This window comes from Vicia villosa, linkage group LG1 (genome assembly GCF_029867415.1).
Source record: "Vicia villosa cultivar HV-30 ecotype Madison, WI linkage group LG1, Vvil1.0, whole genome shotgun sequence".
Taxonomy (NCBI): Eukaryota; Viridiplantae; Streptophyta; class Magnoliopsida; order Fabales; family Fabaceae; genus Vicia; species Vicia villosa.
Window position 1 is genome coordinate 69,260,497 of NC_081180.1, and position 11,898 is coordinate 69,272,394.

At 32.8% G+C, this 11,898-nt stretch overlaps 3 protein-coding genes across 3 annotated transcripts; 2 read left to right on the forward strand and 1 right to left on the reverse strand.

The window, feature by feature from the left end:
• The first annotated feature begins 1,588 nt into the window (after positions 1–1,588).
• LOC131640885 (GDSL esterase/lipase EXL3-like) lies at positions 1,589–3,200 on the forward strand. Its single transcript, XM_058911255.1, has 5 exons — positions 1,589–1,859; positions 1,951–2,081; positions 2,179–2,412; positions 2,498–2,753; positions 3,007–3,200. The coding sequence occupies exons 1-5, from the start codon at positions 1,589–1,591 to the stop codon at positions 3,198–3,200; spliced, it is 1,086 nt and encodes a 361-aa protein (XP_058767238.1).
• Positions 3,201–6,113: 2,913 nt separating this feature from the next.
• LOC131608803 (F-box protein At4g35930) lies at positions 6,114–8,703 on the reverse strand. Its single transcript, XM_058880353.1, has 5 exons — positions 8,539–8,703; positions 8,056–8,450; positions 6,807–6,881; positions 6,606–6,715; positions 6,114–6,532 (listed from the first exon to the last, which is right to left on the reverse strand). The coding sequence occupies exons 2-5, from the start codon at positions 8,410–8,412 to the stop codon at positions 6,319–6,321; spliced, it is 756 nt and encodes a 251-aa protein (XP_058736336.1). The 5' UTR covers positions 8,413–8,450; positions 8,539–8,703; the 3' UTR covers positions 6,114–6,318.
• Positions 8,704–10,746: 2,043 nt separating this feature from the next.
• On the forward strand, positions 10,747–11,898 carry LOC131644897 (uncharacterized). Its single transcript, XM_058915511.1, has one exon. The coding sequence runs from the start codon at positions 10,747–10,749 to the stop codon at positions 11,896–11,898; it is 1,152 nt and encodes a 383-aa protein (XP_058771494.1).

Here is an 11,898-nt window from a genome sequence, read left to right on the forward strand (position 1 = left end):
TAAAAGCTATGTCGGTCTGAGATCAATCCGTGTAAAATCTCATCTTGGTTTGATATCAGCATGTGTAAAATCTCATTTTGGTTTCAGGTGAGCTTGTGTAAAATCTCAGCTTGGTTCCAAGGTTAGCTAGTATAAAACTCTGGTTCGGTTCGGAGGATAACCAATATAAAAATTCATCTCGGTTAGAAAGATAGTTAGTATAAAACTTTATCTTGATCGAGATAACCTCATGCAAAATCTGTGTTTGGTTCGGAGGAAGCTAGTCAAAACCCTGTTCGTTGTTTGGTTGGAAGTTAGTCATAAAAAACATCAAATCCTTGTAAAATGAGATTTGCGGGCATATCCTATTAAAAGCTCTTAAGATAGTGGAAACTCTCAAGAAACATTCTTAAGAAAAGGGTTAGGCCATCTTCATTGGGACTGAAGCTCTATAATTTATTAGTGTCGTTCTATTTCCCTTATCCCTTTTATTTATTTTCTTTCTTCTTATTTTCAATGTGTTTTTATATTATGCTGCTTATTTCTCTGTTTTTCTTACAAATGATTTTAAACTCTGATTTTTTTAAAGATTTTGTTGTTACTTAACGTTTTTCAAACATTCACAATTCACCCATTTCTTTTGTGTTTGGAATCATATATCTAACATTGGGAGTCGAAGAGTGGTTGAGGGTAAGCTATATGTTCAAACAATTTTCGCATAGTAGAGTTGGATACCTGGAACAATAACTCTAAGAATTGCACTGTCCACAATCTTTTGTCCTATTATTATTTTCAAATTTATATTGCAATTTGCATTCGCAATTGCAATTATTCTCGTCAAAAATTAAAGTTTCATAATTTCAAATCTCAATCTTTATGATAAACTTAACTTTTAACCGTTTGTTAAAGGTAAATTTCAAATATATTTTAATATATAGTCGCAACCGCATCCACAACCGTTAGTTTAAAACCGTGCCAAATATTTGTAATGGATTATGATACGATGAGTGGATTTTCGCACAGACCCAATATGAAGGGAGAGGACTGGATTGATTAGTTTTCAGGCATAGGAGGTGTATTGTCCAAATAGGGCAAATAAAATTGAGCACAAACCTTTTATTTATGCTTATATAACCTTCTACTTTTTAAGACTTTATAGTTTTCTAACATTAACACATATATTCAAAATTATTCTCCATTCTTTTTTATTTATAAAAAGCTTTAGGCAGCATCTTGTCTAAAGATTCCATAATGTATGGTGATACCTACAAAACATACACTTTTGTGGACACATACAAACTGCATGACTATGAACTATCTTTCGTGACAAACTTAGAAAACATATTTCCCAGTGAATTGAACAACTACAAGAGAAAATTCAAGTAAACAATTCATGTACATGTTTTAAGGAATCAACAAGAGAAAATTCAAGTAAACAATTCATGAAAAATTTTAAGGTAACTTTTGCTTACACGCCTTAACTTATTATGCTAAGGGTAATGTTGGAATAACACACGCCAATGAAGTAGTAATCCTCAACCATGACCCTACTCTATAAATATATATTTCTGAAGATTGTAGTAAACCAGTAAGATTGAGTTTATATCACATGATGAACCTTTCCACCTCTAAATCTTTCTATGTTTGTTCTTTCCTAGTTTTGTTTTATCCATTTGTTGTGACAGCTACATTTAAATCTCGTTATAAAAACTACACATTTCCTGCTTTAATTGCATTTGGTGATTCAGTCTTGGATACAGGTAACAACAATTATATTGAAACAATATTGAAGTCGGATTTCAAACCATACGGTAAAGATTTTATCGGAGGAGAAGCGACAGGAAGATTTAGCAACGGAAAAATCCCGTCAGATTTTTTCGGTATAGAACTCCTAAGTTCTTAACATCTACATGCTAACTAATATTTTGCATGGTTCATTCATTGTGCTTTAAGATTTTCATATAATTGCAGCTGAATACTTTGGAATTAAGGAGCTTGTGCCGCCCTATCTTAATCCGAATTTGACTACTGAAGAACTCTTAACTGGAGTGTCTTTTGCGTCGGCTGGTTCAGGATATGATCCTCTAACAATTGAACTAGCAGTAATATACTTTCTTTCTCTAAAATATTTTGATTCTGGTTCTAAATTTTTTGTTGCTAAAATGCCCTTAACATATATTTATTTGTGTTATATTATAGTCAGTGTTGTCAACAGAGGATCAACTAGAAATGTTCAAGGACTATATAGCAAAATTGAAGGAAATTGTGGGGGAGAATAGAACAACTGAGATTATAAAAAATAGCTTACTAATCATAAGTATGGGAAGCAATGATATTTCAGGAACATATTATACGTCACCATTCAGAAAGGATGAGTATGATATAGAAAATTATACAACTATGCTCATTAGTGCATCTTCAAATTTTGTTGAGGTATGCTTTTAGGGACCAATTAGCAAGATTTCAATTTTTTGGGGACCAATTAGCAATTTTTGAAAAATTTATATTTTTGTTGAAGGAACTTTATCAATTGGGAGCGAGAAGGATGGGAGTATTCAGTTTACCACCAATAGGATGTTTGCCGCTGCAAAGAACTGTAAAAGGAGGCATAGATAGAGATTGTGTAGAAATTGTAAATGAGGGAGCATTGATTTTCAACTCCAAGCTTTCTTCTTCACTTGTGGATTTAGGAAAAAAGCATCCAGATTCTAGGCTTGTTTACCTTGAAAATTATAAGGAAACGCATGAGATTATCTCAAACCACACTCACTATGGTAAGTAGTAAGTACTATCTCAACTAAATAACTACTCTATTGCTTCTCTCACCATATCTAGCAGCACCGACTCCTTTAAATTCTAAATAAAAGTGTATGTGTCAGAGTCGGTGTCCAAACTAGACACTGACACTTCTGAGTACATTTAATTTATTTATTTTTTTAAATTATTACTGATGTCGAAGTATCAGTGTTATGTTTCTGATGTTTGTGCTTTACAGTATATCTGACTTGTTCATATTTTGTGGATCAGGATTTGAAAATGAGGATGCTGCATGCTGTGGAATAGCAAATATAGAACTTGGTCCACTGTGTAGTTCTTTCACGTTAAAAGTTTGTGCAAATACATCTGAATATGTGTTCTGGGACAGTTATCACCCCACAGAAAGAGCTTACAAAATAATTGTGAAACAAGTCTTAGATAACAAGATAGATGAGTTTCTTTGAAAATATAATTTTTTTTCTTTTTAGGTTAGGACTTTATTACCCTCCAATAAATCTAATGCTGAGATAGAAACACCATTTAATACTTGCCACTTTATGGATTATACTGTAACATGAAAAGGTTTGGAATTTAGGAAAGGTTTGGAATTGGGATTGACTAAGGCTGCAAAAAAACTAGCAGGAGATAACTTGGTAATTGTTCCTTTGCCAAGGGTTGGAGTTGGACGCAAGTAGCTAGCCCTGTCTTTTTTAATATCAGCTTTTATTCTTTTCCAATAAAAGCATGGCAGCTATCTTCTTATAGGTTCTAAAGACCATCCTTCAGGAATTTGTGTCCCAATCATGAGGCTATGACAACTATAGGAGATCTTGATAGCAGTGTTATGTAATCCCTCAGTTTCATAATAAGTCTCTCATTTGTATTTTTTTTATGTCTCAAAATAAATGTCTCTTTAGAATATCAATGCAACATTTATTATCTTTTTCACTACTATACACATATATACTAACTTTCATGTTTTTCAACTACACTACTCCCTATAATAAATAAGGGTACTTTAGTAAAAGATACTAATTTTTTCATTAAAACCAACATATCTAATCATTTTCTTAAAAACTGCGCAAATCTCAAATAAGACACTTATTATGAGACGTAGGGAGTATTTTTTTTAACTTTTAATAATTATCGAAATAGGTAAAGGTCATTCCAATATATAGCATTGTTATAAAAAAAAAAACAAGCATTGTTATAAAAAAAAAAAAAACATTACATGATAGGTCAGTTGTGAGTTTTTGTATGGAAATCAGGCTAGTGGAAAATTAGGGAATGTGAAGAACATTTGGATATCTTCTTTTCCAACTATAGTTATAAGGATACCATATGCAATGGATATGTTGTTTTGCTAGGACATGGTGAATAAGTATAAAAGTGGATGGGTAAAGGTGTCATGTGGTCAGTGACTCCAGAACTCAGTATCCAATATCGGTTAAAGAGTTTATCTAAGGCATTAAATCCAAAAGAAAATTGAGACTTAACAAGAGGAAGTGAAAACGGAAATGAACCTGAAAGTACCAAAAAAAGAAGTACCTGTTGGTTTCTCTGACTAACTAAGGAGGAAACTCGGTCTTTATACTTCGTTTTGGTTGAGTTGGACCATTTCTTCTGCTGACATATTGATGGATGTCATGCGAATGTGTCTAACTCAATAGAATAAAAAATAACCAGCAAACAGTCTTAAAGAGGCTTGCAACCTACAACTGATTTTTTTTAAAAGAAAAAAAGTGAACAGTGAGTCTGCGATTAGTAGTGTTACTGATGAACAGTGTTTTCAGCGATGAACAGTTCTGTGGGAGAATAATGTTTCTAGACCTAAAAACTCGCAATGAAGACAGATAGGATTTTGAAAAAAGAACTACAATTAAGGCACCTAAGGTTTTTTTTTGCGGAAGTGAAACCCTCTCAAACGAGAGCTCGTCGTACCATGTTTGAAATTGAATAATATATTTCAATTATTAAAATTACAAACACTAATCTCTTTATATAAGACTGTTCTAATCTAATGGATCTAATTAATAAACTAAAAGTCTGAATATAAATTACAACTAACGATAGTAAAAATAATTTATTTACAACAGAACACTTACATCAAGTCACACAATAAGTGAGCTACATAATCTGGTAATTATGTTCGGTAAATTAATCTCGATCGAGTATTCATTCATAAGGAACTTTATAACATAAAAAGTGTTTTAAATGGACATGGGATATTATCTTTAAAAATATGTAAAATTAGGGAATTATGTCAACAAAGGTGAGAATCAAAGAATCATTTCAAAATTCATATCTTCCTTCTTTATTTTGGCATAGTGCATATTGAAGAATCATCTCAAAATGCATAGATTCCTCCTTTATTTTCGCATACCCACAATAGTACATGTCCAATTTATTAGTAGATGAGAAGGGTAGATTACAGGTCACAATTTATTAGAAGAGAAATACAAAATTATTTGTATATTAGAATATTAACTTACCTTAAAAACATATACGATGTAATAGGTTTTGACTTAATGATAAGATTTTGATTTGTTCCTTGACTGATGATTTGTTTACGGATTTACTAAATATTATTTCCTTTCTCCTTTGCAATTAACACCAATTTGAAGTGTTGGATCCAAAGCTCACAATTAGATCACTCATTTTAATTTATGGGTAAAATAGTGTGGCAACATTTTTATGGAAGTTCATCTCTGAATTTCCTAGATGTATTAATATTTTATCTTTTCACCATCAATATCTAACTCATTGGACCGTCTATGAGGTGGAATGAATATTGTCCGTTTTAAAATAGAACAGTTAGAAAAATATAAAAGTAACAAATTATTTCGCTATATAACAATCATGTACTCTCTTTTCTTAAGAAAAAAGGTGAGGTATGTATCTACAATTATTGGAAGTTCTTTCCTCTATACAAAAGAAAAACAAACATTTGTCAAAATAAACAATATGGGTAAAACCTAGTTAAGCGGTAAATTTGTTACTCCGCAATAATGTTGCCCGTTTATTGAAGGAAGTCACCCAATTTCTTAAATTTGGTTTAAGAGTGAACCTCTAGGTCAAGTAAGCTCTAAGCTACATTCGTTGTCCAGACATGAACCAATTAGATCATCTTACAACTTCATGGTGCAACCTGCATAATGTAAAGCTAGCCAATGCAACCCATCTGGTAGCTCTCAATCTTAATATTGAGGTTATAGGTAGAAGTAACTTGCACTTTAACAAAAATAGCCAATTATCTCTACATTCAAACAATACTCGCTTTTAGATCGTGCAGGGATGTATATAGATAGATAAAGAAAGTACAACCTTCTATACTCATAAAGAATACCCTTCAATTATTATGAAAACAAACTTGCAAATTGTCTCAAACGAAAATATGCCAGTTATATTTAAATATATAATTATTTCAACAACCATAGCCTACTCTCCACACCTACTTGGACATCAGGAATATCCACGCCAGCTAAACTGCCCCAACACAAAAATTGCATCTATACTGTAGTATTCACTAGAGACCAAAGAAGAACTATACAGAGTGAAGGAAAACAATTAAACAGAAACACTTCAAAGTTTATTCTGAGAAACTGCCTTGCATAGTTCATCTTCACAGAAGAGAACTCTATTAGATGGCATCAGGCAACGAGAAGAGAAGCCTGGCTCCCTGAAAAGAACAGCTGTAACCTGTCGCATCTCAACTTTCACACGAGAAGGTGGTCGGGGCCCGTGACGAGGTGCTTTAGGTGTATTTGGGCTTGGACAGATTACCCCACCGCGCTTGCTGGAAAAATTTATTGCATTATAAAGGCATGCATTAAAATAGCAGGAAGAGATATTTGGTTAGAATCAAATACCGCAAAAAAGGCCAATGCTGAGAAGGACGAGGAGTCATTATATTTAACATCTCTTGTCGAGAGCGATCTGGGGTAGTATAATTGAAGTGAAAGTGTCTTGCAAAAATGACCTAACAACAACACTTGAAAAAGTTAGCCATTACACTTGCAAAAGTCAGACAGTTTGATGGCATATGCACAGTAGGAAGTCTCGGAACTTACTGCTTTTCTAACTCTTTGTGAAACATGGAAAACAGGTCTCAATTGATCATGGTGCAGGTGGCATAGTATTTTAACCTCAAATTTATGAAAGAAAATGGGGTCAACACAATCATATATAGCTCAAACAGATAACCGATATTCAGAAAGACATGACTATAGAAAAACAATTGAATACACTAAAATGAAAATATAAGATATAGTTTGAAAATCTTTTTGCTTGAAATTGAGAACAGCTCACAAATGTTCAAAAAGCTTCATTAATCCCATATGATACTTCATACTGTAACTAATTACAACTAGCAAATCAAAACAAACAAAAAAACACAAACAAATTTCAATCATAGTGATACCAAACAGAAAACTACATGGAGGTCCATTATTCTGTCTTCAGCAATCTCAAGTAGTTATTTAGAGGCATCTGTATACTTTAAAAACACCTATGGAGTAATAATATCATACAAACAACAACAATGTATTTACTTTGGTGTGCCTTATCAAAGTATTAATACACACTTCTACATTTAAGTCAGAACAAATCACAGAAACATACATATGCAAAAACAAGAAGAAGAAAAAAAACAGCTGAAGATGAAATTTAACCCTGAATCATAGAGAACATAAAATAGAGAGCTGATAAAAGTGAAACAAGAGACAATAAACATCTGAGGCAACACTGAGAATTTTCTTGGCCTAATGTCTATACTAAATTAATAGGAACACAAACACATTCACATAGAATCTTCAAAATCAAAGCAAGCACTTATCAACATGCAGTAATCATGACATTGAACAACATAAAAAAAAAAACAAGAGATAAGGCATCAACATGCAACAATCATGAACATTGAACAACATGCAATTATCATGAACATTGAACAACATAAAAAAAACAACAGATAAGGCATCAATGATCACAATACTCTAAGGTTGAAAATTGAATATAAAAATTGTCAAGTGCAGGTGATCTCAAAATGTTTGAAAACGGTCCACAGTTGCAACATGTGGCAGGAACAATAAGATTTTAGATATCTATGTTGCAGCCGCAATTACAACAGAGCATTTTAAACCGCAATATTCCACAATATCAACGATCACAACACGACAAACAATTTTAAACCCAAATCTCAACCTTTAAATCAAATATTCATCATGATAAACTAAATACCAAATAAAAAACAGGTTTGAGTATTATAAGTTATTATATGGTAACATCATTAAGTGTGTGCAGTTAAATGAACAATAACCATACCAACAACTCAGTGGGGAGAGACTCAAGCCTGGATTCCGATTGCCACTCTTCAATTCTCGGAGTTTTCGGTGTCCCAACCAAACTACTCTTAAACAAATTCACAGGAGAAAGCATCACAGGACTTTCATCAAACACCTTACCCTCAACAACATCACTCTTCTCCGAATTCAAATCGGAGTCTCTTTTTTTCCCAATATCATTACAAACCCTACCAACAACCGATCCAAAACCTAAAGATCTGTTACCCCGAAGCTGAGCCAAAGTTCCAGGCTTCAAATACTTTCCCCCAGTGCACCTCGATTTCCTCCTCCCTTTCTCAACCTTCCGATTTCTCTCTTTCTGCGTCGATTTACCCATTGTTAAGCTCCTATTTGAATCAACGACTTCAATTCAACCTAAAACAAAGAACATGCATAATCATAAACAGAAAATTAATTATGAAACTGAAAAATCAAAAGCGTGACAGAAAAGGAGAAAACTCACATGAGGAAAAATCAAAAGCGTGACAGAAAAGGAGAAAACGGAGATTGAAAATTAGTCTCAAACCCTGAAAGGAAGGATTTGAGATTAAGAAGAACGAAACAGAGGAAAATGGGAGAAAGAGGGTTTTAGAGAGAAAGGAAGTGAATGAGGCTAGGGTTTGTGTTTTCGCTTTATTTGAATTTTGCCTATTAAACAAAAATTCCCGCCAAAATTTTGGTGTACTGTATATGGTTTTTGACCAGACATGATCCAGGTGGTGCGACGTGGCGGTTTTTAATTGGTTGGTTTTAGCATCCGAGGCAAAGTGGGTCCCGCCAGTTATTGATTGATGAAATTACTGCGCCTTGTGACACGGCGTAGATTACTAGTGGTATATAATTATTTGTTTCCGTTCCGTTTTTCTAATTTTTATATATTCTAAGGTGGATATGAAAGGGAAACTTGGGAAATGACGAGCTTGTCCTCACGTGATTGCTGTACTTGAGATTGATGTGGTGACGCTCAGAAGTCAGAAGTGAGTATTAATTTAATAGAGTCCTTTTTTATGGCTCATCCTTCACACGTGAGGAATATTATACTCACCGAGGATACCGCGCGCTATATAGCTTGAAATTTCTTCAAGTAGGATACTATTGTTATAATAAGGGTTAATACTACTTTACCCCTGCCATATAAGTGAGATTCGGTTTACCCCCTCTAAAAAAAACTTATTGGACAAACCTTGCAAAATAAAGATTCCATTAATATTGACCCTGATCAATTTTTTTGGCCAAGAATCTTAGAATTTTGCCTACGTGGCATTTTTGGTAGTGCTGACTGTACAACACATTGCTTATGTGGCACAGTCAGCACTGCCACATGGAATTTATTTTTTTTTTAAATTTTTTTTTTGAAATTTTTTTTTAAAATTAATATTCTTTTTTAAAAAAATTAATTTTTTTTTAAATTATTTTTTTTTTTTAAAAAAAATTAATATTTTTTTTTAAATTTAATTTTTTTTTACGTTTTTAAAAAATATTTGACAGTACCTGCGGATTTACGTATGGATTTAAAAATACCTGCGGATTCACCAACGGATTTGACAATACCTGCGGATTTACCTACGAATTTGACAATACCTGGGGATTTACCTGCGGATTTACCTACGAATATGACAATACCTGCGAATTTACCTGCGAATTTGACAATACCTGCGGATTTACCTACGAATTTGACAATACCTGCGAATTTACCTACGGATTTAAAAATACCTGCGGATTTACCTACGGATTTGACAATACCTGCGGATTTAACTACGAATTTAAAATTACCTGCGGATTTACCTTTAAAAATACATGCGGATTTACCTGCGAATTTGACAATACCTGTGGATTTACCTACGGATTTGAAAATACCAGCGAATTTATATATAATAAAAATAAATTTTAAAAATAAAAAAAAAACAGTAAAACAATTTTGGAAAAAAATTTTAAAAAAAAATTAATAAAAATGTAAAATTTTTTTAATTTTTCCAATTTTTTATAATTCTTTTTCAATTTTTTTATAATTTATATATAATAAAAACGTAAAAAAAATATTAATTTTTTTTTTAAAAAAAAAAATTTTAAAATCAACAAAATTAATAAAAAATAATTTAAAAAAATATTAAATTTTTATTAAAAAAAATTAATAAAAAAATTTTTCAAAAAAAAAAAAATTCCACGTGGCAGTGCTGACTGTGCCACATAAGCAATGTGTTCTACAGTCAGCACTACCAAAAATGCCACGTAGGCAAGATTCTAAGAATCTTGGCCAAAAAAACTGATCAGGGTCAAATTTGATGGAATCTTTATTTTGCAAGGTTTGTCCAATAAGTTTTTTTTTTAGAGGGGGGTAAACCGAATCTCGCTTATATGGCAGGGGGATAAAGTAGTATTAACCCTTATAATAATAAACGGTTATTATTATTATTTTGAAATAGTAATGAACACTACATGTCTATCATGCATATAAAAGTTTTCAACTTTGCACAGTAATCAATTCATGCATAGTAAATGTTAAAAATTTGACACTATAAATACCACTTCGTGGTATATGTAAAGTACGCAGCAAAGTTTCTAAGGAAAACAATATACTATCAGTCTCTTCTATCTCTCTGTATTCAGTATTCTTAACACGTTATCAGCACGATCATTTCTATCAGAAGTGTTTACTACACTAAATATAATCATGTCCAATCTTAAGCATCAATTCAAAATTCTAAGCATAACTGGGGAGAACTTCATAACCTGGAACAACAATTTAATAGAGTACCTTTCATGTGAGGGACTTAACAAAATCCTTGAAGGAGACAATTCTGGAAAAACAACAGATGACCCAGACGAAATGGAAAAGAAAAAGTCAAAAGTGAACAGAATAATAAAGCACCATCTTGACGATGGATTGCAAACAGAATACTCAAATGCTAAAGATCCCAAGATTTTATGGGATAATATTAAAGCAAGATTTGGACATCAGAAGAAAGTCATGTTACCCTCATTAATGGATCAGTGGAACAAGTTACGGTTCCAAGATTACAAAACTGTCATTGCATATAATTCTGCTATGCACCAGATTATAGTAAAGCTAGAATTTTGTGGCAAAACTATAACTGAAAAAGAAAAGTTGGAAAAAACTTTTTCAACTTTTCATGCATCTCAGGTATTATTGCAACAACAATATAGAATGAGAGAATACGCTGAGTATTCTGATTTAGTTGCAGCTCTTCTGGTGGCAGAACAAAATAATGAGCTCCTTATAAAAAACCACCCGGCACGACCCACGGGAATAATGTCATATCCTGAAATTAATGCCACGACCTTTAATCGTGGGCGTGGTGGCTTTAATCGTCTTGAGAGACGTGGTGGTCATGTTCGTTCTGATGGTAATAATGGTCATGCTCGTTTTGATGGTCAAAATCAAGGAGGATATCATGGTCGAAACCTTTTTCACGGTCGGAACTATTTTCGTGGTAGAGGACGTGGACGAGGTCATATGAATAATTATAGATCCCTCAGATATGACCAAAATAATTGGAATCGCAAAGGAAATGGTAAGTATATCCAAGAAGGTCCCTCAAGGAATTATGAAGATATATGCTACAGATGCGGAAAGAAATGCCATTGGTCTAAGGTGTGTAGAACACCAGAACACTTGTGTAAAAGACCAATGACATATGTTGAAGAAAAGGGAAAAGAAGTGAATTTTAATGAGATTGAACCCATAAACAATAATACCTATTTTGAGACTGCTGACTTTGTTGGAGAAGGTTATACATGGAACATGTCAAATACATTTGCATTCCAGACAGTGGAACTACACACACAATCCTCAAAAATTTGA